The following is a 25,683-nucleotide window of genomic DNA, read 5'->3' on the forward strand; positions in this document are numbered from 1 at the left end:
TGGCCAAAGCAGCTTGCCCTGCTTGAGAACCAGGAAATGTAAATTACTGAGCTATGGGAATGCTGAGACCTTGTGAGCAAGTGTGAATGCAAACGAACCACCTTTATTACCTCTCCTTGAGGAGCACAGTGAGTAGGAACTATAGACAACCTCCCACACTAGAAGTGTTCATTGCATACCCTGAGCTCCTGTGAGGATGGATCAAATCATGAGTCTGACAACACAGTCAGCGTGCACTGAATAGCCAGCCCCAAATAAAAAGTCAGTTGTAGTTCACAGCAAAAACTCCCTCCTGTTACAAAGGAGCAGCAGCACTACTGAAACAGCAGCTGCAGGTATCAAGATGTGCTGCAATGCTAAAAGTGGAGTCAAAGCCTAACACATTTCCATCCTTTCTTATCCAAACTCTTTTTTAATGAAGACACCAAGCATTAAGGTGTGGGAAAGTTTATAGGTGAATCTGCCCTCTTGGAATGGAATCTCTGTAACTGCTAAAGCACCTCCGTAACATCCCAGTGTGTCACACACTCAAGCTCTGCAGTCACACTCTCTTCATAGACTGTGCCCTGGCAGTGTCACTGTGCTTCCCATAATACAAACACTTTAAAAATGCCTCTAAGGCTTTTCCTTCCCTTCAACTTTCACCCCCAAAAAGAAAGTCTTTAGATTGAAAGGAGAACAGTACTTCTTAAGTACAGACCCGTCACTTGTTAATTCACAAGTTCATTGATTGGCTTTAAAGTCATTTCTTCCACTTCGGCTTTAGCTCTTTAGTCTTCTTCAATTTCTTCCGTTGCTTGGGTCCTCTTGCTGTTTCTAATTTTCTCTTCTTCTCACTGGGAAACAGGAACAAAATATCTGTTAAACTACACTAGATTCCCATCCAGCTGGGAAATTCTTGTTGTAAAAAGGGGGAAATGGTCTACATAGAAATGTGGTTGGGAGAAAATACTTCCAATTTCTTGGGTCATTTAAGCTGGTGCTAGAGAAAGCACAAACAAGAGTATGACCTAGATTTTTTAGTGCCTTCAGACACTGTGATCGAATTTGAATCCCAAAAGGTCTTGACTTTTAGCTCTTGTCATTGCTTTTTAAGACTTTAAGTTATGTGACCTATAGGCAAATCATACAGAGCATGTGGAATTTAGAGTACCTAGAAAAAAGCATGACCACTGACAAGTTTAAGTACCTAGTTCTGTTCCTGCATTAGCAAACATGACAGAGCTCCAATCTTTACAAGCACTGACAAAGGTCTCTCATTCCTGTAAGGCTTCTGGAAGCTCGCAGCTTCCAGCATTCATGAAAACAACTATGAATATACAACGGGTGGAAGAGAGATCACATAATTACTTCAGCTGTCAGGCACCCCAGGAAGGGGAAATAAGCAAACAGGCAAGTCTCAACTCTAAATCCCCAAGGAAAAGATGTGGAAAGGCTCCATGCTGGGCAAGGCAGAAGAAATATTGATGAAAAGGAAGGAATTGCAGAGCCACAGACTCAGTATTTTGAAGGCTTAAGCTCACATTTGACAGACTTCTTTTTCCCCAGATTCCCATTTTCTCCCATGGGACAACCACAGGCTCCCACCCATTAGCTCCCACAGCAAATGGGACAGGTACAGGTATGAGTTCTTTCTTTAAACGTGACTCAGGGGAGACATGGTACCAACTTCTGTGCATGGTCAGGATCAAGACTTCACCATGTCAATAGAATAAAGTTAAATAAGCAACTAGGTTACATTAGGACAGGACTACAGAGCAACAGAGAATCTACACCCTCATTTTTCCAGGAAAACTGGGAATCTATCATGGATACTAAGTTCACTTTATCTGATTTAATTCTTTAGCTTCACTGTAATGACAAATGTTTTAGTAAAGACAGCAGTGGAGTATTTCAGCTTTCTTCACCTTTTCAAACTGACGAGAGCAGCATTCTGTCCTGCTTTGCTCAGCACCTCATTCCATTCTTCATCGTCACCCCGGATAATGTATCTAAGTGAAAAAGGTAAAGGAAAATCCAAGTAAAATTGCTAGCCAAAGATAAAAAAAATATGGGGATTATATTGTCAGGCACACAATACTCTGCAAAGCCTCAGCAGCCAACCAAACCAGTATTTGGCAATACAGACAAAACTAGACTGGCAAAGGGATACACAATAGCTTGTCACGACTCTCAGCAGACTCAGTCCAAAGTAGGTCAACAGCAACCAAAAACTGTCCCCCTGCAAAGCTGGTCAGGGTCAGATGGAGCTCTCTCAGGAACATGCCCTATTGTACACATCACAAAACTGTTTTATGAAGCCTCTCCATAGTAAAGCAGAGGGCTGAGTAGAGAACCTCTGTTATGAAAGCAAAAAATGAGGCCACAGAGGTTATACTTCCCATAGCAGTGGAGTACACTTCACTTTGCCCACTCAGTTTCTTAACCTTCCATCACTACAGCTTTAAGCCTGACAACCACAATCAGATCTATATTCACTATAGATTACTTTATAAAAGCTTGTAGGTTTTTCTTCTTTCCCCCCTCCAAAAAAGAGGAGAAGGATGGTTGTGGTGGTGAAGGAAGAGGATGCAAAAAGCAGTGGTTTATAATGGAAAGCTAACTGAATTAGCAGCTTCTTTTAGACCAGCAGTAAGCTTGAATTGTGCAGTTCTGCGCCAACCTGGGAAAAGCTGAAGACCTGCAGCTCTCTTTTGAAAGGAGAAATCAAGGCAACAATTGCTATTCAAATAAGCTCATGTTCTGGTGTTCAAGTACCTTGGAAATCACATACAAATTTAACTAGGCAAAGCAGTCATGTAACAAAATGGAGTGGTTGCTCTCCATCTCAAGTTCTTAGAGGTTTAGAATAGGCTTGCTTTGTTCATATGAGGCTGAACAATACTGGACAAAGCCTTTTCAAACCAAACCGAACAGCTCTGTCTCTTCTATTAGTTTTCTATAACCTGTATTGAAAAGTGTTCAAAATGGATTTTTGTCTGCCTCTTCTCATGGAAAACAAGAATCTACTTCTGGGTGGAAAAAGGGAACATGGTCCAAAATGACAAACAGATATGTAATGCCACCAACACTAAAACATGGAATTAAAAGTTAAAAAATGATGGTTATATTGTTTTCCTAATGTGAATTACTTGCAAGTCACTTCAAATCACATCCATTTTCATCCTCTCTTCAAACAGGCAACCAAAGATTGAAAGAAGCTTTTATTCCTTTTCTCAGACTTAACAGATTCTAGAGCCAAACCAGACAACTTTCCTAGGATGTCAGTATAGCAAACAGGATTTGTAAGACAAAAAGTGGGAGAAGAGAGAGAAGGGAGACAATCAGTGGCATGTGTAACTCCTGACAGTCCAGAAAGAGAGACATCTGCTGACACTTCAAGTAAACTGCTGGTTCAGCAGCTCAATAGCCTACAAATTGCCCAGCACTACAGCAGTTAAAAGGCATCTCGTAGTAATGCAATGTACCAAAACATTAATGCACACTGTAGTTAGTAAAAGAAGCTCTGTCTGGTTGTTCTTTTTCTATTGGTTTGAGGTTTTGATGTTTTGGGGTTTTTTGGTTACAGAATATTAAAATTAGCCAGGTACTATTTTCACTTGAGCTGCACACACAGGTAAGCTGGATAGCAGACAACAGGACCTGGGCATCCTGGTTTGAGGAATGACTGTTTCTAAAAGCAGAGAAGATAGTAAAATGACAAATAGCCTGCAGCCAGGCAGCTTGCTTTACTACTCCATATTACAGAACTATGTAACTAATATATATATAATATACATACTCTACACAGCCAAGATCAAGAATGACACATAGATACATAGAGCTACTGCTGTGACAAAAGAGAATAGAAGTAAAAGACTAATGTGCTCAAGCTCATGTCAGTGGTACTGAAACAGAACTGAAGACTGATCCAGCATTCCTGTTTGCAGCACAACTTCTATTTGCAGGACTGCAACAAGCAGCCAGCCCCAGCTCTTAACAGCAATTCAGTTCTACAGCTTCATTCTGATCAGCTGTGATTTGCCAACTTACAACCTCTGAATTCCATTCAAGCTACCAGCAGAGAAAGGGAAGTTGGTAAGTTCACTCTTGGGAGTATGACACACTTCTCACTCAGGCAACGAATTTCATGCACTGAGGTGAAGAGGCGAATGGCCTTGAACTGAAGTTATTACTGAATTTAATTTGTACTGTGGAGAGTGTGAAACAAAGCAGCTGCTAACAGAGCTGACTGAGGAAGACTGTCATTGGCTGTCAGGCACACAAAACCCAAGGCCTTCATTAGTGTAGCAGCATCTCCTTATCTTACCTGGCCACTGCAGAGAATATTCACAGCTATTTCCCATTTTCTGATGGTTTGAGATCGTGATACTGCAACTACAGCCTTGTGCACCACACTGTGCTAGTGACCCAGCATTCAAACAGGTATCAGGGAAAAAACTGGGTTTGAGACTAAAATGGATAAATTCTTACTGTGTAAGGTCCATTTCCCTCAGCTTCCCCACTTCTTGCTTGTGTTTTTCTTGGAATTCCTTTGCAGCTTCTTCCTACAACAGCACAGTACAAAGGATGCATTCAGTTCTAAGCACAACAGTGCAATGGAAGGAAAATGCCTTTCCCACTGAAAGAACAGTACATGCCCTAAAACAAATACCAGATGATCCTGAAAAGCTTCACACTTTTATATAACCTCATTTCTATGTTGTTTGTATACATACATGTGTAATATATAAAACCATCTTGGTAGATTCTGCAGAAAACCCATATTGCAAATGAACAAAGCATGACTAGAAGCACGTAACACAAAGCCGTCAGGTTTCAACTGCCATAATGTGACAGACATGATGTGGAATTCTTTCCACCCAAGAAAATCTAGATGACAAGGCTTCTACACTCAAGGGAATTCCATGAAGTGTTCACATATGTATCAAGAAGAAAGTTCATAATTACCAAGTCATCATTTAAAGACTTCAGTGTTGGCTCCATTACAATATCTTTTGTGGCTGCCATCTGCTCCTCCACAGCTTTTTCCTGCACTGTGTTGAACAACTGAAAATGAAATAAGCCAACACATGTAAGACTTGCTGTTTCTTCTGGGTTAGTGCTCTAACATAAAAAGAAAATGCTGTCTGTCCCCATGAAACTCTTCTAACCTTGCTAATACTATCAGGCAGTTTATTTTGATGCATACATTCCATCATACTGAAATAAAAAGCTCAAGGCTGCTTCCTGAAGGCAGAATGACATGCAGCCTTTACAAAGAGCATAAAAATAAATCAGCAAGTACTCAATGTCACTTACATAACTGTAGAGTACTCATAGTTTACAACATCCTTTATTAATACAGCATCATTTGATTAACATTTGCAGCCAAAAGCTGCACATGTATTTTTGTATGTTATTTTCTTCAAGGGTGTTATGCTGAGGAAGTCACCTCTCCAGTGAGCCACTATGACAGACTGCACCAGCTATACTACTGTATCCTGAACACTGAGAACTAGAAGCCCTAGGCTCAGCAAGCAATTGCAAGCAGTTTGCAAGTATTTTGTCTGTCTCACTATTTGATGACTCACCACATGACTCAATTTATCATACACATCCTAAGCACTATTATTTGGGAAAACACTATATAAATGCCATAAATTTTCCACTGGGATTTTCATATCTTACAGAGGAATTTACAGTCAGTTGTTGGGGGCATGTTAAAGATACACAGTTTTTATTGAGCTCAGTACTGGAATTACATGTTGGTCCAATGCAACTAAGTCAAAGCCTGTCATGATGCCATTACCTGCACTACTTTGCGGATGATCCTGTTGAAGAGGCCCATCAGCTGACTGCTGGGCAGTTCTAACTCCTTTTCCAGTTGGTCTAGAGATTTATGCTGTAGACCAATTCCTAGAAAAAGGGCCTGAGGAAACAACATATATTTCAGTTATAGAGGATTTTAGAGCATATACAAATATATATTACTCTCTACACTCCCTACATTTAACTAAGTCGTTGCTCTGTTCAATAAAAGGCTTCTCTGGTATGAGCTGAAGCTTTGCTCAGATGGAGCACCCCTGAATTACTCTGCAGATGGCATTTGCCACTCCATACAGACAAATGCCTTTCTCCTGAAGTATAGAGAAAAGTGGAATAAAACTATAAGCAGGAGAAATCATGAAGAGGACTACAAAAGAAGCAATTAACTGAAACTAAGTCTTTAAAGATGACATGAAACAGGAAACTATTCCAAAAGTATATATACAAAGAGAGGTGAAGCATGGCTTATTCTCACAGTGACACGTACCGACTGTGCAGCAGAGAGAGAGATATCACCCATCTGGTTGAGAAAGAACATCCTGGCAATGGTAGGTACCATATCCATGATGAGATGATAGTCCACCATGTTGCGAGAGTACATCTCTAACCTCTTCAGGTCGTACGGGATGAAAACTGATTCTAATTCAGCACGGCTGATGACTGATGGGGACAAGAAGAAGACAGCAATGTCAAGACTGCTCTTTGTAGCTATTCAGAATCTCAGTATTTGAGACAATTCTTTGTACCCCTGTAGCAGCAAACAAAACTCTCTGCAACACAGATACTAAAACCCCACAAGAGAGATTACCAAATTCTCTCACGAGGATATTGAGAAAGAATAATTTGCTTTCAAGCCAGAAGTGACTGTTAGAACTGTCTTGTCTGGCCCCTTTCTTATACTGCCTGTTTCCCCCAGCAAGTGCTGGACTGACCCCAATAGCATGCAGTTGAACTGAAGCCTTGCTCTTAGAAAGACATCACATTCTAACTTCCAAATTTCTAATGACAATGTTCTTCCTAAGACCCTAAGCAAGCTGCTCTGCCTACTGACCCTTGCTATTCAAGGCTTCCCTTTAAATTCCATACTGGATCTGACAGGTGTCAGTATCCATCCATGTTTTGTCATGCATTTAGCTATTACAGTCAGAAGCCCTCTAATTCTGGGTTACTTAAATCTTTGCTCAAGAAAGCAAAGAAGAAAAAACACTAATAAAACACCAAAACCCCACCACTCCTTATTTCCATTGGTAGGAAATGTCCTCTTAGCTTTTAGTTAGAAATAAAAGCATTCTTCTGGATAATAGGAACAAACACAATGACTGACCAAGAGCAATTCATGGCACTTCACAGGAGACATCACACAATGCCTGTAGTTGAGAACTCCCATAAACATATGCATGGATTTTAAACTGCAATCTAACTGAATGTCATGTGCCAGGGTACTCACGTGGCTGGGGCTGCTGTTTGATGTTTTTGTTCTGCAGGATATTCAGAGCCAAAGAAGGAGAGAATGTGCTGAACTGGTAGGAAAGCAGAGAAAGGAACCGCCTCCTAAAATCTACAGGACAAGATGATAAAATAAACAGCTACTGTGGACCTCTAGAATAAAAAGTCCAAAAGAGTCTCTAGTGTTAGCAAAATCAAATTTACCTTTCCAGAAGGCAGTAAGCCAAGGCTCCTGTTCAGTGTCCTCTTCGTTCAGTGTCTTCAGCATGATGCACGAATGCTCACCAGTCAGGTCATTCTAATAAATAATATATAGAATCATAGAATTGTTAGGGTTGGAAAGGACCTTCTGATCATTCACTTCCAACCCCCTGCAATGGGCAGCGACATCTCACACTAGACCATGTCACTCAAAGCTCTGTCCAACCTGTCCTTGAACACTGCCAGGGATGGAGCACTCACAGCTTCCCTGGGCAACCCATTCCAGTGCCTCACCACCCTTACAGTAAAGAACTTCTTCATTTTATCTAACCTGAACTTCCCCTGTTCCAGTTTGAACCCATCACCCCTTGTCCCATCACTGCAGTCCCTGATGAAGAGTCCCTCTCCAGTATCCTTGATATTGCTCATCATGCCCACGAACCTTTTGCACTCTGTGCTCAATTGATAAAGACAAAAGTCTTTCAAATAGACAACAAGACATGTATCAACTGCTACTGATCACCACTCCTTCATGGAAAACCTTGGAACATCTAGAATTTGGGAAATCCCAGTGCTGAGGGATTTTGGCTTTGAGGTAACCAGGAGTCACCATTTTTGGGAATTCCTGGTACAGCTCAAGAGCCAGGAAAACAAAAGAAAAATGCAATTACATGAGAGAAATTCTCCCCAAAAGTCCTATAACTGCTAGTGCTATCTTTTGTAAACACCTACAAAAACAAGAGCAGTTTGTTCAAGGGCCACTTGTGTATTTTACCAATAACCACATTATTAACCCTCAAAATCTGCATTTTTTAAAGTGCAAACTACTTAGAAGACCACATTTACAACTCTAAAACTTTACTCCTTTAGTTATCTATAGGCCTGAAGAACAAAAAGGATCACAAACCAAACCCCACATGTAGCCTCAGGAAACTTTCCTGACCAACTCACTTCTCACAGAAGCTAATGGAAAGCTGCCCAGTGATTTCAAAAGGGCTGGATTTCATTCAGAAACAATATGCTACTTACTGGTGTCTGCCTCAGATAAACTGGCACAAATCCAGCACGTTTCCAAAACCTGGGAAAACAGAAAAGAGAAAACACACTGAGAACGACAGAGCTGTTGATCCTACAGTAATACTTGTGGTTAAATGCAATTTATCTACCATGCAAGAACAACTGTTGAAAAGTAAGTGGAAATCTGTAAGACAGCCTGCCACTAATGAACACAGACAGAAAGTAGTGGCAACAATCAAACTCACTGAGGTTCTAACTTAGAGGAGTGAAGAGTGATGACTGTGATACCAAATAATGAACAAACTTTCAAAGACTGACAGACATGACACAAGAGTTATTGCATTTGACACAATTCCAGGGCCTCCCTTAGAAACAGGAAGACAGATTTTGACCAATAACACCACAGACTCCTAAGGGAAGCCCTGGGGAGAGGATGAGGATTTACAGTTACTTCAAAGACTGATGATTTTCCCTGGCAACTTCCAGGTTGCAAATAGTCACTTGTGGACAAGGGAGAACCCCAGACTGATGAGCAAAATCCTGCTGGCTTCCCTTTCCATCCTCCTGCATCTCAGTTGTGAGCTGCTCCTCCAATTCATTTTGCCCAGGACTAGCATAAGACCTGCTGAGACCAAACATATGGCATCCCAGACAAAAGAAAGAAGCCAGGCCCCGGAGCAACTGTCACTGGCAGCCTACCTCCGCAGGCCATGGGATGACTCCTCACTCATCAGCTGTGCAGCATGCTGCAGATTTCAGCAGGAAGCCCTACAGTGTACCCCAGCCTCTCCCTATCCCACTTTTAATCCTTTTTATCTATCCCACAAAGCTAACAGCCAAATAACTGAAAGAAAGAAGTAATAAACCCCTTTACTCTCCCCCTCTGCCCTGAGAGGGACCATTCAAATAAAGACATCTGAGCCATTTCCTTTATAATTTGCAAAGACCAAGACTGTTTCACAAGAACCATTTATTTCTGATGCTCCCCTCCATAGCTGAACAAGTCACCATCACATTTTGGCATGAACTTTGCAGCCATATTCACTATCACATTTTGGCATACAACAATTTACCATGACATTTTGGCATGAACTTTGGAGCATACTCACAATGGAACAAACCAGGCTACAGCCCCTGTACCTGAAACACCAAAGCTGTAACATAATAACTGACTGGGTCAGCCCCAGATTGACCTCCACTGCTCTTAACTACTTCTGAACTCAGTCTCATCTCTACTACAGCACCCTAGGTCCTCTGCACGTGGGATATGAGAGCAAGGAGACAAGGTTTTAGGTGATAAATGACTATGTTTTTAAGCTAGCAACTGGAAGAATTCTGCATTACTTTGAAACTCCTCCCCAAACTACGTGTGGATTCACAACTTCCCAGTCTATGGCTGAGAAAGTCTCAGGAACCAAGACAGTTTTATAGAAAATGATAATATTAAAAAAGTCTGCATCTATTATAAAATTCTATGTTTTTATATAAAACGATATTGGAATGTGGTGCTAAAACTGAAGATAAATTAGTAAGTCATTTACTGCTGCAGTAACTCAGATCCTCCATGGTAAGAAAGCAAGAAGTAGCCACAGCTGCTTGTGCAAGTCATTTACATTAGCTGGGAAACTAACAACTAGCTTTGCAGTCAGCAGCAGCGCAAGCTTCTACAGGTCACAGGAAGTAGTATTTAACTTTTCCCTACTTCTTACAGGCTGCTCTTCCTTCTCAGCAAAACTCAGCAATTAAAGCTGGTTACTGCTAAGAAGGGTCACAGAGACAACCAAGAAGTGAATGGGTTTGCCCTCAGGAGACTGAGGAAAAGCTACCCTGAAGAATGCGCTTAGGATCAACCCTACTGTACATCAATAAAAGGTTTTATAAGAGAAATGGTTTTAGAAACCAAGTGAAATATGTAGAGATAAAAAGAATATCCAAGGTGTAAAATATTCATTCAGAATATAATACTCATACACTCTGCTCTCGTGAGATACCACTTGCAGCACTGGGTGCAGTTCTGGTGTCCTCAACATAAAAAGGACATGGAGCTGTTGGAACAAGGCCAGAGGAGGCCACAAGGATGATCAGGGGCTGGAGCACCCCTGTACAAAGATAGGCTGAGAACACTGGGGCTGTTCAGCCTGGAGAAGAGAAGGCTGTGTGGAGACCTTAGAGCAGCTTCCAGTGTCTGAAGGGGCCTACAAGGATGCTGGAGAGGGTCTCTTTATCCGGGATGAGAGTGATAGGACAAAGGGTGATGGGTTTAAACTGAAACAGGGGAAGTTTAGATTGGATATAAGGAAGAAGTTCTTAGTGTGAAGGTGGTGAGGATAATAATATATAATGTTATAACTTATAGTCATATTTTTGCACTATATAACTAGCAAATAGAATAATGTCTTACTTGAGTAATTTTGGTGTTAGGCCATAAGACACCCCTAGATAGTCCAGGCTTTCAGCTTGTCTCTCGCTCAGTTTGAGAAGTAGAGGAGGTAAGTCTTTCCGAGGTGTCATAACCTCTTCTAATAAACTAACAGTCTGAAAAAGAAAGTGGAAATGGGTTAGTAGCAATCCTCACAGAAACTGAAAATGACATTTCTTATCCTGCATAAAAAAATGAGTATTTCCTCTTTACAGGGAGAAATCATTATCAAGACTTACAGTGACAAACAACTTAGCACAACAGAAAATACAGGAAATGTACTGAGCTCCATACCTCACTGCTTACAGTTGCAATTTCTTTTGGCTTTTGAACTGGTTTTTCTTCCAAACATGGGAATTTGCCTTCATAGTACATCTGCAGTAAAGTCAGAGCTCTGCTGCCATAGCCCATCTGTCAAGTAGGAACAATACATTCTAAGCAAACAAAATCAGTGCAGAGATCACTCAGTCACTGCAAAAACCACATTTTCTTTGCTACACAGCAGCTCCATGAAGGACACTACAGAACCTGGATGCCTGAAATCACATTGAGAGCCCAGTTTAGGACTCTGTAATAATTCTTGGTGCTTAACTCTGGCACTTAGAAAATGCCAAACACCAGTGTGAACATTTGTCAGTCTCACAATAAATACCACTGGATCTGGACTGTATACTGCTGCTCAGGATGCTGGCACTGGTGTGCTGCCTCCCAGGGGAAAGCAATGCCTCAGCCTGCTGGGCATCTGATCACTTCTGTGTGCCTGACCTCATTCTGTTACTGCTGCTGGCACTGTCCCCATGCTTAAAATGCTAAAAACAACTGGGTTCCAAAAAATACTTTACCCCCTGATAATCTGGATGAACAGCAATACGAACAACACGGCCACCAGAGAGGCCCCCAAAGTCCGGATCTTGGAACTGCATAAGAGACAAAAGTCAATTTAAAGAACAGGCATGGGTACTCTGGAAATAACAAACAGCACTGAAATCTAGCTTGGGTGTGAGCACACAGCCAAATTGTTCACCTGCTCTGAAATGGTCCAGGGAATAAGATCACCAGAAGCTTTCTTTCCCCTAGAAAGGCTGTTCATGATAGACTGTCGAGAGATCTCTCCCTCCATGCACACCTGCCAGAATAGGTAGAAGACCATTAATAAATGTTTTCTTTTACAGTCCCCCCACTACAGCAGAAGCAAAACTTATACTCAGTTGTTGAGCCCATTGTGCAGTACTGACATTTCATGTGATCCCCTGCTCTGCAACACGATGAGCAAACATATATGCACCAACAGGTTCTGCCTCTAAAAGCTGTCTCAAAAAGTCCATAAACAGCAAATGTGAAAGCTCATCCCACCGATATTTCTCTTTAAATGTCATATATTTTTCATGTAAATGGGTCTTTTTCTTTAAATAAACAGTAGATCTAACTAGCTGCATCACACAGATGATTAAGAATCTGTGTAAGGAAGAAAGGATATAGCCAGATATCAGACAAGGGGTGAAATAGTCCTACATCTCTAAGCATGTACACCTGAGAAGTTTGCATTTTTTGCAGCCCTACTGCAAATAAGAGGAGCACTAGAAACAAGGGATAAGCAGAGTGAACCAGTGAACCAATTTTCCTTGCAGAAAGTTGAAATGGGAGGACAAAGTCATCTCTTGAAGCAGTTCAGCTCCTCAGAAGGCTTCTCAGCCTAAGATACCAATTACTCCTAGCTAGTACACTCCTGTCATACTACACTGAGTATAGTGTGTCACAGCAGTGTACTGTAAAGTTCACTTCACAGATATACTCTGCTCTCTTACCTGAACAACAGCAAGAACTTCTGGTAATGAATTCTGGGTAGGTGGAACAGGTGGCAAAAGGCAAAAAAGATGATGGGCAGGAGCATCAGACAGCATCTGGAGGTCATTGGGTGAGTTCTGGAGGGTAAAGACGTACCAGAAATAAAGAATTATTCCATAAGAAGAGCTTCGAAGTCCAATGTAACATCAGTAGCTGGCTCCTCTATTTTCTGAGTTTAGGACTGTTAGGAAACTTGGAACTAGTACAGTACTGATGGATAAGAAGCTCACAGGCCACTTCATGGCTGTTAAACTCCCAGGCAGCATCTGTTTTTCTCAACTGAAACCTCCTGTGTTTTGTATCTCTACAACTGAACTTTCTATTTTTATATAGCTACTTATCTCTTGAACTACCAAACCTTAAAGAATTTTAAGTGTCATATGTTTAGCACTCAGTATTTATGGACTTCACTACTCACTAGTGACTTACTAGTCACCCATGGTCCTGAAACCTTGAGATGAATTATTACTCTTTTCAGTAGAACAATGGTACTATTTGTTTGGTTAACTTGAGGCTACTAGAATACAGTAAAGAGAACTGCAAGAGAGGTTCATGACTGATACTGTTTTGACAAGTTTGTAGGCTCATCTAGCACTTAGTAAACAATTTCTCAAAACAAATATGTTCCAGACATCTGTAAATCCATTATATTCAGCCAAGACCAAGGAAGAGATCTCTCCTTTTTTCTTTATCAGAGAAAGAAGAATACAGATCTGTACATAAGAAGCAACTGAAGCTGTTCAGAAACCTCAATTAGGCCAATTCAATTAGACTGTCATAACAAACACTGCTCCCTCCATAACATTCCTAGCTGAAATTTTGATAGAAGCAGCACAAGCCTTACCTTGTAGTGTGAAGCCACATAGAGGGCCATCAATCTCTGTAGAAAAACTTCTGATGCTCTGTGGTAACAAAACAGTGTGTCTCTATTTACATAATATCTAACCACAGGGGTTAAGGAAACAACCTCCTTTGAAACAAGGCAAAAGTTCCTTGTTGGGTTAGAAGTATTTTCAGTACAGCCTTGGGCTCCGTGCTGCATTGTGCTCTTACGACTCTACAGTTCTATCCACAGAATGAGTGACTTTGGACAGTATTCATAGCCTTCACATCCTCCCACTGTAAAGCTAATCCTTTTATAACTCCAGCAAGGATTTCCCTTCATTTAACCCTTCTTTTGGATCACCTCTGCAATAAAACTAGAGTTTGGTATTGTCCTGGTAAGACACACCACCAGTCTTAAAGGGCAGTGGTAAGACCTTAACTCCAGAAGTGTGGTCTTACTAGACTTCTGTCAAAAGATCATGTGCTGAGGTTATCACATTAGCTGGAGAACTCACTAGTAATCAGCTTGCAAAAGCCTCCTTCACCTGCAAGCATATTGTGATGAGAGCACAACATCTGAGTAAGGATACAGGTCACAAGCCTCAGGCAGTGGGCAGCCAGAGATGATTCTGGTGATGTTGAGACAGTCCAGGCACAGCAGATCATTCAGCCACTTTTCAACTGGGTCGCCAGGGGCATATCTGATTGACTCATGGAGGGAGATTTCATGCAACATACGAGCTGCAAAAAGATTTCAGAAGAGGATCTAGTGTTGCAAGTTACAGCTAGCAAAGAATCCAGTAAGATTATTGTACTTTGAAGGGCTCCCAGATTAGAACATTATAACTCACAGAGCTTTCACCCCTTAAAAGCCTTTACAGCTGAAAATCATGAGGAAAAAACAGAGGAGAATTCCTGCATTTTCCTACACCATTACCCTCCAGATGTAAAGTACATGGACACATGGGATACATACAGGGCTTGCCAGCAGCAGCACTGGAGATTACAGTCATACACCAGCACAGACCACAGTGGAATACCTGAGGCGAGTTTAGCTGTAGCTGTAGATTTGTTCTCTGCTGTCATGGTGATTTGGGTCTGTGCACTCTGCTGACGGAGCTGCTGAATGAGCTTCAGAGACAGTGATCGACCAGTACCCTCATACCTGAAAAGCAGAAGACAAAAGCATGAAGCAAATAATCAAACAGGAACCCTGAGCATGGGGAAGCTCCAGGACAGAACTAGGCTGCCATCCAGAGCCCTGTGAGGGCCTCAACCATCTGTGAGAATCACTGCCTTTGCATGCTTGCAGCCCAGAAAGCCAACCATACCCTGGGCTGCATCCAAAGAAGCATGACCAGCAGGTCAAAGGAGGTGATCCTGCCCCTCTACTCTGCTCTCATGAGACCTCACTTGGAGCATTGTGTGCAGTTCTGGTGTCCTCAACATAAAAAGGACATGGAACTGTTGGAACAAGTCCAGAGGAGGCCACGAGGATGATCAAGGGACTGAAGCACCTCCTGTATGAAGACAGGCTGAGAAAGTTGGGGCTGTTCAGCCTGGAGAAGAGAAGGCTGTGTGGAGATCTCACAGCAGCCTTCCAGTATCTGAAAGGGACTTAAAAGGATGCTGGGGAGGGACTATTCGTTAGGGACTGTAATGACAGGACAAGGGGTAACGGGTTCAAACTTTGACAGGGGAAGTTTAGATTGGATATAAGGAAGAAATTCTTTACTGTGAGGCTGGTGAGGTACTGGAATGGGTTGCCCAGGGAAGCTGTGAATGCTCCATCCCTGGCAGTGTTCAAGGCCAGGTTGGACAGAGCCTTGGGTGCCATGGTTTAGTGTGAGGTGTCCCTGCCCATGGGAGGGGGTTGAAATTGGATGATCTTAAGGTCCTTTCCAACCCTAACTATTCTATGATTCTATGTTATTCTGCATGTAAGACAGGGTAGCCTAGCCTGTCACTTTCTCAGTCTCACCATATGGTAAGGAAGACATGATTCTTCCCTCTTTCCTAGCAGACTACAGAATTCTGTTTATGTATTTACTCCTTACAGCAGAACAGAGAAGGTGCAAGTCCATAAGAAAAGGAAAGCAGTAAGTTCAAGAACTGACTCTTGGTTATTTTAAGGAGCAGTTCCAGAACAGATCAAGAATCAGCATGACCTGATGTAATAATACGTAATAAAAAATGTACTGTAGATAGGAAATGGTCCACTGGCACTTGCACGACTGCTTTCTCAGGTAGAAAGTTGCTGCTCAAACCTTACCCATTGATTGTAGAAGCCATGAATACAAGATAAGGGCCCAGCAGGTTCTTCACCAGGGGCAGAGGAATAGCAGCAGCTTCATCAATCACAACAAGTTCAGCTTGACCCAGTTTCACAGAATCAGCAGGGTGTATGTACTGCAGGGAATGAGATTACACCATCATTGTCAGCAACAGCTCATCTAGGAATTAGGGAGATGTCAGAGTTAGCAGAATTGGTGCCCTGAAAAGCTGTTTTAGGTCCCTGTTCTCCAGGACCATCAAGCCAGAGACGGAGACATGAAAACAAATAGTTGGGAGAGGGTTCATGTTACCCTAACAAGGATCACACATCTTGTTTTGTGTATTTCCACACAAACTTATCTGCGGAGATCATAAAAATGAAGGAAATCTCATCACTAGAAACATATGCTCTTCCTTCACTGTCTCTTTCACCCTCCTTTGCTTTTGTTTTAAGATGAAACCCACAAGCCATTAAGGAAGTTTTGTAACCCACAAGTTATTCACAAACAGAAGCAAGATATTTTGTGAAAGTCTCTCACCAGAAAAAAGGTCTGACTTTAAAACAACATCAATCAGAACAGTTACACACCACATAAAATGCACATGCTTACAGTCAAAACATGCATGGGTAATGCCAACAGTTAGGAACAAAAAGTAGACAGGAAAGAGTGCAAAAGAGGCCAGTTACCTGAATGGTCTGTCTGTGCTCCTTGAACACATTCACCCTGACAACAGCCTTGTTAAACTCTGGATTTAAAGACTGAACAATCTCATAGTCCAGATGTTCCTGAAAGAAAACATTGTTAAACAGTAAGAACAAGCCAAGATCTAAGCATTATTTACCATTATCATCAAAATTAGCTAAGACAACACAGTTATTTCAGATTCCAGTTAAAAACTCTTATAACAAAAGCTTCAGAGGTCTGAGAACTGAGAAATCACTTACTTATGTTAAAAACTGTTTTATAAAGAGACTGATTTACCCAGCTTAAAAAAGAGAAGGAAACATAACTGTACCATGATTCATTTTTGCAGAATACTACCAAAAAGCTGGTAGCTGATATATGTAAACATAACTCACAGATGAGATGCAAAACCCCTCCTAAAACAGGACTGCTGTGAAAGTACTGTAAAGCAGTCCGATCTCCTTACCTGATACTGCAGCGCATCAAAGCCTTTAAAGATGAACTCAAAGAGAGTGTGAAGATTATCAGGGCTTGGAGATGTGACAAAGATATTGGAGTAACTGCACAGAAAAATAAAGCAGGAGTTTAATTCTTTTTGTAATGAATTTTACATATACACATTAAGTATGTACACTAAATATATATGTATACTAAGTAGAATGTTTTCTCTCTATGAGGGGTTGATTTTACCTATTAACCAAACCACAGCAGATTCCTTCAGCCATTTATTTATTATGTGTGATTATTTTGCTGTTTAAAGATTGAGGGGTTTTTATTACTACAAAACAGAAAAACTCAAATATCAGTGTATGCAGCAATCAAAAGACAGAAGAAGAATAAAAAGGAGAGATGCAGCACTTGAATAAATTACAAGTATATTCAGATCCTGCCATCTTTCCTTTTAAACTCATGGCTGCACATCAAGCCTGGGAAATTGGGGGGAATCACTCACCCAAAAGCTACTGCTCCAGCAATAGCCAGTCCCAAAGCAGCAGATTTACCCCGTCCTCTGGCTGCTGTTAATGCCACAGTGCTCTGTAGAGTCTTCTCAGAAATGGCTTCAATGAATTTTAGAACTGCTTTTGCCTGATGGAAAAAAATAGAAACCAAACTTCAGATGTGTTTAAACTGCATTACTTACACTTGCCACTACTACACGTCTTCTTTCCTAGAACAGAAGAAAGGAAGAAAAAGACAAGATAGGAGAGCAGAACATTAAAACCCAGATGAATAATATGCAAGAAGTGGTAATCTTTACCCTCTGAGTCCTTGAAATTACTCAGGTCAAAACACAGATCAACAACCAGTACAGCAACTCTCAATTACTACCCCTATCCCATTAACCACAGAGCATATTCACCAAGATGGGAAGAGGCAAACTGCTCTCACAGGAGGCAGATGAACATAATCAGGCAGTGAGAAGACATACTGTAAAAGGGCTTAAGCACTGCACAGCTCTTGGAGCCACCAGGCTGAACTGCAGCTTCTCAGGGGATACTTCCAAAACAGGAAAGATAACTGCAAGAGGGACTTATTTGCACTAGTCAATGATTTTCAAACTGGAGTAAAACACATGTAAGGGAGGCAGGAATATGGGCATATTAAAAGACAATATGCATTTTCAATTCCTATTTGAAACTGAAAAGAATAGAAACTTCAGGTTAAGTTTCCTGCTTCTTTCAAACCCTGAGAGCTCGTCATCTTTTTAAATGCAGGCTTCTCCAGATGAACTTCCTGTCTCCATTCTTGTCCTTCTACTTATTCTCAATTTCAAGAAGAAAATCACTGACACTGCCATTGAGCTGCTACCTCCAATTGATTTTTCAAGGAAATTCTAAGCCCAGATCCATCACAGTTACACACTCAGATTTGATCACATGCATGATGAGACACACTAAGGTGACCTGTCAAGCACAGAGTATCTCATGTGCAAACACCACACCAACCTGATCCAGGGTTTTACAGCCATCCACCAAAACTCCTACAGGCTGTGTATCCTGCAAGCTCTCCTTCAGCTCTTTCAGCTCCACGTCCTGTGGCCGGAGGCTATCTTCCTGTAAGACAGGATTAGTAAACTTGGGCACAATTACACATTTAACATTTCAATTTGAATGCATCTTCAGGAGAATGGTTACACAAGATGTGGATAACCTGCCTTCCTCAAGCTTGGAAGAAACTAAAGGATATTTCAGTACCTGGTGGCTGGAGAACAGCACTGCTAGGAAGAAGGGACCATTTCTGAAGAATCTAATTCATTTTTTCAGTCTTCAGGCTATGATCTTTGTTGTACTTCTCATGGCAAGTGTACATATTGCACCAATATATCAATTTTCAAAGCAATATAAGAGTTTCAAAGCCAAACTATAAACTTGGATGCAAAAGCAATCCATTTCAAATGGAAATTACTTCTGATTTTCCTTACTGACATCTAAAAATCCAAAGGCATCAGTCTATCCATCTAATAAATAAGCCTTTGTGCTGCTGTCAGTATTATTCTAATGCTAAGGGGGAATTGTTTTTTAAAATCAGTGCTTTGTTAAAGTGTTTTTACCATCTCTGACAGAATCTAAGCTGGTATTTCTTAAGCCACACAAAACAGTTCAAAAGCTTAAAGATTTCTGTCTAAAACTGGTTACCTTTGTCTACAGCTGAAAGTGCTAAAAGGATGTATTTCTAACAGTGCAAACTACGTCTGGTTTATATTCAGTGATTACTTCCTGAGATGTGGCATGTGTAGCACAGAAACAACCACCACAGCTTTTAGGTGTCAGGGGTTTCCTGAGCTTGTAATACACTTATTTCCCAGTGTTTTCCCACCCTCCAACCATCAAAAGGTCTTTTTATTTGCCTCATCCCAACTGTCCATCAGCTTGAAATTTCTCTATGCACTTTTGAAACAGCAACCACAAATATTATGCTTTGCTTCATTAGGTTAAACAGCAACAGAGCAAGATCAATAAATACAGGCAAGAATACACACAAAAATCTGTGACAGAGAGAAAAGCAAGGAGGAAAGGAAAGACAACTTCCCATGCTCCACCTATACCAGGTGTAACTTCTGCAGTATATTCTAATTCCTCTCTGCATGACTATGATTTGATATAAAGGAGGGTGAAAGGAAAGCTTCCTTCACACACCATGGTTAAACCAATTTCTTCCAAGGAAAACTGCTGACACTGGTTACTGACCTGGGACTGTGGTGGAACTGGTGTGATATTTGCAGTGTGACTGGAGATGGGCAGGATATTGAGTTGATCATCAATCACAATGCAGTTCTTGCATGAGGCCAGAGATAGAATGAACCTGAGCAGTGAGCAAAGGCAACTCAGTAAAAACACCAGTAACACAACTTAATTTTTGTGGTTAATTTAAGCTCTTTGCTAAACCCAGATCTAGTATTTACAGGTACAGCTACTTACAGCTGAGCTACAACTGGTAATATGACTCTTACCATAAAATCAGGATCACGCACACAAAACATGTATCCTCTTACCAGGATGTCTCCAGTGAAAACTAACTGAAGATCATACACCCAGATATCATTTAAACAGGAGGCAGCTGCATAAAAGTGTATGACTTGAATCCACAGTAGTTGTGGCCCCAAAGACTGCACTCAGTGCTGGTTATTCATTCTAATTTCTGACATCCTGTAACCACCTGCATACTAAAGACTGATTTCTACAGTTTTCCTGTGGCTGGAGGTAGGGCTCACTCACTCAGTAAGAGCTGCTGCTTCTATACAAGAAAAGCAGGGAGAACACCTTAACAAGACATTTCTACAACCATAGAGAACACTCATCAGTTTTATGTTTTACAGGAGTGCAGTGTCTGAACTTTGGTGCATCTGAAGCATGTTTCCACAGAGCATTTCAAGAAAGGAACTCAGAACAGTTCATAAATTTGGGCCTATTTGCATACATCCATTGTAACACATGCCAAAAGTTTGGATATAATCCCTCCAGCAACTGTTCATTTCCAGAACAGTACATGAGAACTTCACTGAAGCAGCCAAGAAGCCCTATTCCCAGGAAAACCTACAGGATGCTTCCCTAATATGACTACAGTTCCAGCTGTTTTCCTTGGATGTACAGCTCCAACCCTTTACACTCCTAATAACTTACCTCTCATTGAACCGTCCTATCACATCCTGGTGAGCCTCTGTTCTGTACCGAGAGTGTACATCCTGAAACAGAAAGAGAGTCAGTCTGAAGAAGGAACAGCAGTAACAGTGATTATGTCCAAGATGGCACTTTGACATGGATTTGATGGATGGACCACTTGGTGAATAAGGAATTGGCTGGATGATCACACTCAAAGGCGGCCTACAAGAAATCTGGAGAGGGACTTTTGACAAGGACACGTACAGACAAGACAAGGGGGAATGGTTTTAAATGGAGAGAGGGGAGATTTAGATGAGATATTAGAAAGAAGTTCTTTCCTGTGAGAGTGCTGAGGCGCTGGCACAGGGTGCCCAGAGAAGCTGTGGCTGCCCCATCCCTGGCAGTGTTCAAGGCCAGGTTGGACAGGGCTTCAAGCAAGCTGCTCTAGTGGAAGGTGTCCCTGCTCACAGCAGGGAGCTGGAACTGGATGAGCTTTCATGTCCCTTCCAAGTCAAACCAGTCTGGGATTCTTTTCCATTCCTGTGGACTACTCTCCCTTTCCACTAACACTGCATCCCAGGCAGGATTCTGATTTTCTGTTTGTTGTGAAACATCTGCATTTTCCAAATGCTTTTTAAAAATATACTTTTCCCAACAATTCTTTCACAATGGTCTTACTTATCCTTGCCCAACTTAAAGGTCAACTCTACCAGGTACAGAACACTTCAAACGCTTCAGAGATGGTAAGAAAAAATAATCTATCACTTTAATTCACTTACTGGCATTATTATTAAAAGAAACAGTTCCTTCTCTAGGTGTAAGCATACTCAGTGTGAATCATTTGTTTCTAAAAATATGCAGTAATTGTGAAGCTCACTTTACCTAGCAACAGGTCACAGAACCATCAAAGGGCCTACTTCTTACTTGACTTGCTGTTACATGTGCAGATAGAATAAATACTTGCCAAAACTATTGTGAAACAAAATATCACAATGGTATTTCTAAATGACAGCCTTTTCTTCTCTGTAATTTCAAGACACAGAAATACCTAAACATAAGATATCTAATCACAGATGAATGAAGGAGCACAGAAAATAATGGAAGGAAGATCACAGCCCATAACAAAAGCAGAATAAACCCGCCTAGCATTGCCACGATTTACCTGCTCAAAAAAAGAGATACATAACGTTGAACATACCATGGTCATTGTATAGAGCTGCTTCAGTGAGTTCATAGTCCTCAGGAGAATCACCACAATTCCACCACCTTCTACTGTTTCAATAGTTCTAGCGAGCAGGTTTGGAGTCAAGGCTTCAAAATCCTAGGAAATAAATACAACTGTAAAGTTGCCAAGAGTTTATCAGTGCAACCAGCAGCTACTAAAAGGAACAGAAAGACTAAAAACATTATTCCTCAGAGTTTAGCTCATGCCTAACATCTGCATTAACCACTGTCCCATTAAAATTCAACCAACAAGGCTATGTCATCCTCACAAAACATGTAAAAGATACACAAGACCATCATAATTTAAGTAACAGAAGCAACAAATACTGTCCTGCAGCATTTACGCTGAAAGCCACTGATACTTGTACACTCCCTTTTAAGGCAAAAGGCTGACTCCTTACCTGAAGTACACACATGCCAAAAGTGTTGCCAAGAATCTTGTGAGTCTCATTGTAATAGCAGTAGCGAATGTTTGTGGCTGCTATGAACAACTCAAAAGGATCATCTTCCTTTATGTTTAAAGTTCCGCTTTTAATCTTCTTCTGCAGTTGTCTCATCCTCTTCTTCCGGTGGCTGGAGAACAAAATTATACACAAGTTTTCTTGAAAAAAAGGTTTGAGAACAGTGTATTTAGGCCTAGGGTCATGTCTAAGTCTACTTTACACCACAGTTGCTGCTTTCATGGTGTGTTGCAACGTGCCATCAGACCCGTGTGGTGGGTATCACCCAGAATCAGCTGGGTTTGCAAGAAACCAAAGTGCTTCATAAGAATCAAATAGTGCCAGGTAACTGCCTTTGTGTGCAGACTGCAAGAATGACAAACCTAAGAACTAAAATTTAAGCATTTTTGCAAAATGTAAATATTCCAATGCTTAGTGTGCACTCAGTCCTAAATACGGCTGAGGCTGAGAAGCGCAGGAATCAAAGTTTGGGCCTTCTGAGGTTCAAAAGGTGAGGAAAAGATTGATCCAGGACAACTGAATCAGTGCTAGAGCTCCAAGAGGAAACCAGAGGTACCTAGTGCTGGTGTCAGCTGTATTACAGTAACCAAGTTTTAGTTCTGGAAGACCAAACTTCCTGTAGCTCCTCCAAGAACTAATCCTGGTTCTCATTACAACCAAATCACACAACCTACACTCAGTAGATCAGACACAGAGCTTTTGCTTCAAACAGAGCAGTGACCACAGCACAAGTCACAGGAGATATCTTACCTGCTAAAGCCCAGCTCCTTTTTGTAACACCACAGGACAGAGGGTCTGGCCTTCACAGTTGCTTTGGACAACATGTGATGGAGTATAACCACCTGCCAAAAATACAGGAACAGTCACCAACAACAGGGCTCATAAGGTAACACTGAAGAGCAAAATTCTTTTCTATACTCGACTTTACAGATATAGGTTTACCAAGCAGCCCTTTGCAAAACAGAAGGATCCCTTGACATGTTGTGAGGCTTATGTTCCTTTTTACACAGACTTGTGCAACTGAACCTTCTCCAGGGCTGCATGACATTGAAGACATCAAAGTACACCTCACATTTCCTTAGCACTCTGGCAGAACTCTAACAACTGCACAAATAGATTATTCCAGGCTAAATACAGTTCCTGCTATTTGTCACTTTAATAGAGATTTTGCACAATGTATTTCAGACTTCTACAGTTTCACAAGATTTCCTTCTGAATCTTTATCTGCTAGCAGGTATGGCATCCCACCTCACTGCTTCATGAGAGTGACAGAGCACTGGAACAGGTTGCCCAGGGAGATTGTGGAGTCTCCTACGTTGGAGATATTCAAGGCCCACCTGGACAAGTTCCTGTGTGATGTACTCTAGGTTACCCTGCTCTTGCAGGGGGGTTGGACTAGATGATCTTTTGAGGTCCCTTCCAACCCTTGAGATTCTGTGATTCATATCCTGCTGCTTTGGAATCCAACTCAATGAAAATCCTGAAAGCAACCAGACATGGGAGATGTCCTGTCAGAACTCACCCATCCGCCTGACCAGTAAATGAATGACAGGAGGATGGAGCCAACAGGGGTCTGGTCTCTGTTCCCAAGGAAAAAGGGATGGGACAAGAGGAAATGGCCTCAAGCTGCACCATGGCAGGTTTAGATGGAGGTAAAGAACAATTCCTTCCCCAAAGGGTGCTCAGGCATTGGAACAGGCTGCCCAGGGCAGTGCTGGAGTCACCATCCCTGCAAGTGCTCACACACCGTGGAGACGAGGCCTCAGTGCCATGAGTTAGTGGCAGTTGCAGTGCTGGGGAACTTGTTGGTCTTGATGGTCTTAAAAGTCTTTTCCAACCTGGTTGATTCTATGGTTCTATGACAACTTTCTTGTAAAGCCCCCTGATTGTTATTTCTTAAGTTTCTTCTGACTAGTTTATCCTTCCCCCATTAACTGGAGTAACTGAACCGACTTATCCTAAAATATCACGGCTTTGCCATGCTGCTCTTCCCCTTTCCACTTAAAAAACACAAGTCTAGAGTCTAAAGAGAAATCTAGTGGTTCATGTCTTCCATACAATGCTACTGTGTAGGTCCAGCCCAGGTCCTGGTGTGATGACATCTGCAAGATGACTTTGTACATAAAACACCACTCGAGGGCAAACCTACAACATCTTATGACAGAACTGAGACAGGGAAAAAGCTCCAGTTAGCCAGAAAACTAAATGTATTTTGCCCAGTTTAAAAAAAAAACACCAAACAATTCCAATTTGCCCATATTTTTAATGTAATATTCATGTATTTCTCAAGCAGATGTTGAAGGGCAAAGTCTCCCAAACCATTTGGCTTAAAATGCACTTAGGGGTGATCCTCCCTCTCTGCTCAACCCTGGTGAGGCCGCATCTGGAGCACTGTGCCCAGTCCGGGATCTTCAGTACAAGACAGACAAGGAGCTATGGGAGAGGGTCCAGCAGATGCCACAACGATGCTCGGGGTTCTGGAGCACCCCTCTTGTGAGGAGAGATTGCGGGAGCTGGGTCTGTTAAGTGTAGAGAACAGCAGACTGAAGGGATCCCGTCAGTGCAGATCAATAGCTCACAGGCGGGTGCCAGGATGACACCAGGCTCTTCCCAGTGGTTACCAGTGACAGAACGAGGAGCAATGGCCACAAACTGAAACACAAGTTTCACCTCAACGTGAGTCAGAACTTCTTTACATTGAGGGTGGCAGAGCACTGGAACAGGCTGCTCCATTGAGATGGAGTCTTCCTCTCTGGACACATTCAAACCCCACCGCGGGCACGTTCCTGTGTACCTGCTCTGGGTGGCCTTGCCTTGGATTAGATGGTGTCCAGAGGCCCCTTCCAACCCTGCTGATTCTGCGCCCTGAGACGAGTTCCCTCAGCCACGCTGAGCCACAACTCCTCCTCAGTGCACTCCACCGTTCTCCGCGTGGATTTACTGAGGTAAAACCCGGTTCCCGGCGGTCACAGACCAGCCGTTCACCCGAGGCCCGGTTCAGTATCAGCACCACTCCCCGGCAGAGGCTCACCTGGTCCTTGCCGCGGTCGCCGACCACCACGAAGAGGGCCCGCTGCCGCTCCGCCACCCCATTCTCGATCAGCACCCGAATGCGGTTGTCAACCTTCCGCCGCTGCATGGCTGCGGGGCGTGAAGGGCTCCCTCAGGAAGGGGCCGCCGAGCCGAGCCGAGCCGAGCCTAAGCCGAGCCGAGCCGGGCCGAACCGAACCGAGCCGAGCCGAGCCGAGCCGAGCCGAGCCCGGTCCCCCCGCCTCAGGCAGCCACCGAACGGGGCCGGCAGCTCGCTCCGAACCACGTGGGACCAGCGCGGACCAGGGCGCGCGCGTCGCGCTCCGCAGTAGGCCCCCCTCGGAGGC

General features: G+C 42.4%; 1 protein-coding gene across 1 annotated transcript; it reads right to left on the bottom strand.

The window, feature by feature from the left end:
* Positions 1 to 83: 83 nt before the first annotated feature.
* NAT10 (N-acetyltransferase 10) lies at positions 84 to 25,447 on the bottom strand. Its single transcript, XM_034062012.1, has 28 exons — positions 25,338 to 25,447; positions 23,057 to 23,148; positions 22,247 to 22,418; positions 21,820 to 21,942; positions 20,643 to 20,704; positions 19,710 to 19,824; positions 18,468 to 18,575; positions 17,474 to 17,607; positions 16,988 to 17,081; positions 16,524 to 16,622; positions 15,834 to 15,970; positions 14,602 to 14,726; positions 14,152 to 14,302; positions 13,581 to 13,677; positions 12,697 to 12,813; positions 11,916 to 12,017; positions 11,734 to 11,808; positions 11,186 to 11,302; positions 10,874 to 11,007; positions 8,485 to 8,533; positions 7,459 to 7,552; positions 7,256 to 7,366; positions 6,296 to 6,468; positions 5,792 to 5,911; positions 4,951 to 5,049; positions 4,474 to 4,547; positions 1,908 to 1,991; positions 84 to 836 (listed from the first exon to the last, which is right to left on the bottom strand). Exons 1-28 carry the CDS (start codon positions 25,443 to 25,445, stop codon positions 743 to 745), a joined length of 3,060 nt encoding a protein of 1,019 aa, XP_033917903.1. The 5' UTR covers positions 25,446 to 25,447; the 3' UTR covers positions 84 to 742.
* Between the last annotated feature and the right edge of the window lie 236 nt (positions 25,448 to 25,683).

This window comes from Melopsittacus undulatus, chromosome 4 (assembly GCF_012275295.1).
Source record: "Melopsittacus undulatus isolate bMelUnd1 chromosome 4, bMelUnd1.mat.Z, whole genome shotgun sequence".
Taxonomy (NCBI): domain Eukaryota; kingdom Metazoa; phylum Chordata; class Aves; order Psittaciformes; family Psittaculidae; genus Melopsittacus; species Melopsittacus undulatus.

Excerpts from the sequence above, each read along its gene's own strand:
- NAT10 (XM_034062012.1), bottom strand. The coding sequence starts at position 25,445 with ATGCAGCGGCGGAAGGTTGACAACCGCATTCGGGTGCTGATCGAGAAT. Across the intron at positions 22,419-23,056 it reads AAGGAGCTGGGCTTTAGCAG|CCACCGGAAGAAGAGGATGA; the intron begins GTAAGATATCTC and ends TTTGTTCTCCAG. Across the intron at positions 12,814-13,580 it reads ATGTGGCTTCACACTACAAG|AACTCACCCAATGACCTCCA; the intron begins GTAAGGCTTGTG and ends TTTACCCTCCAG.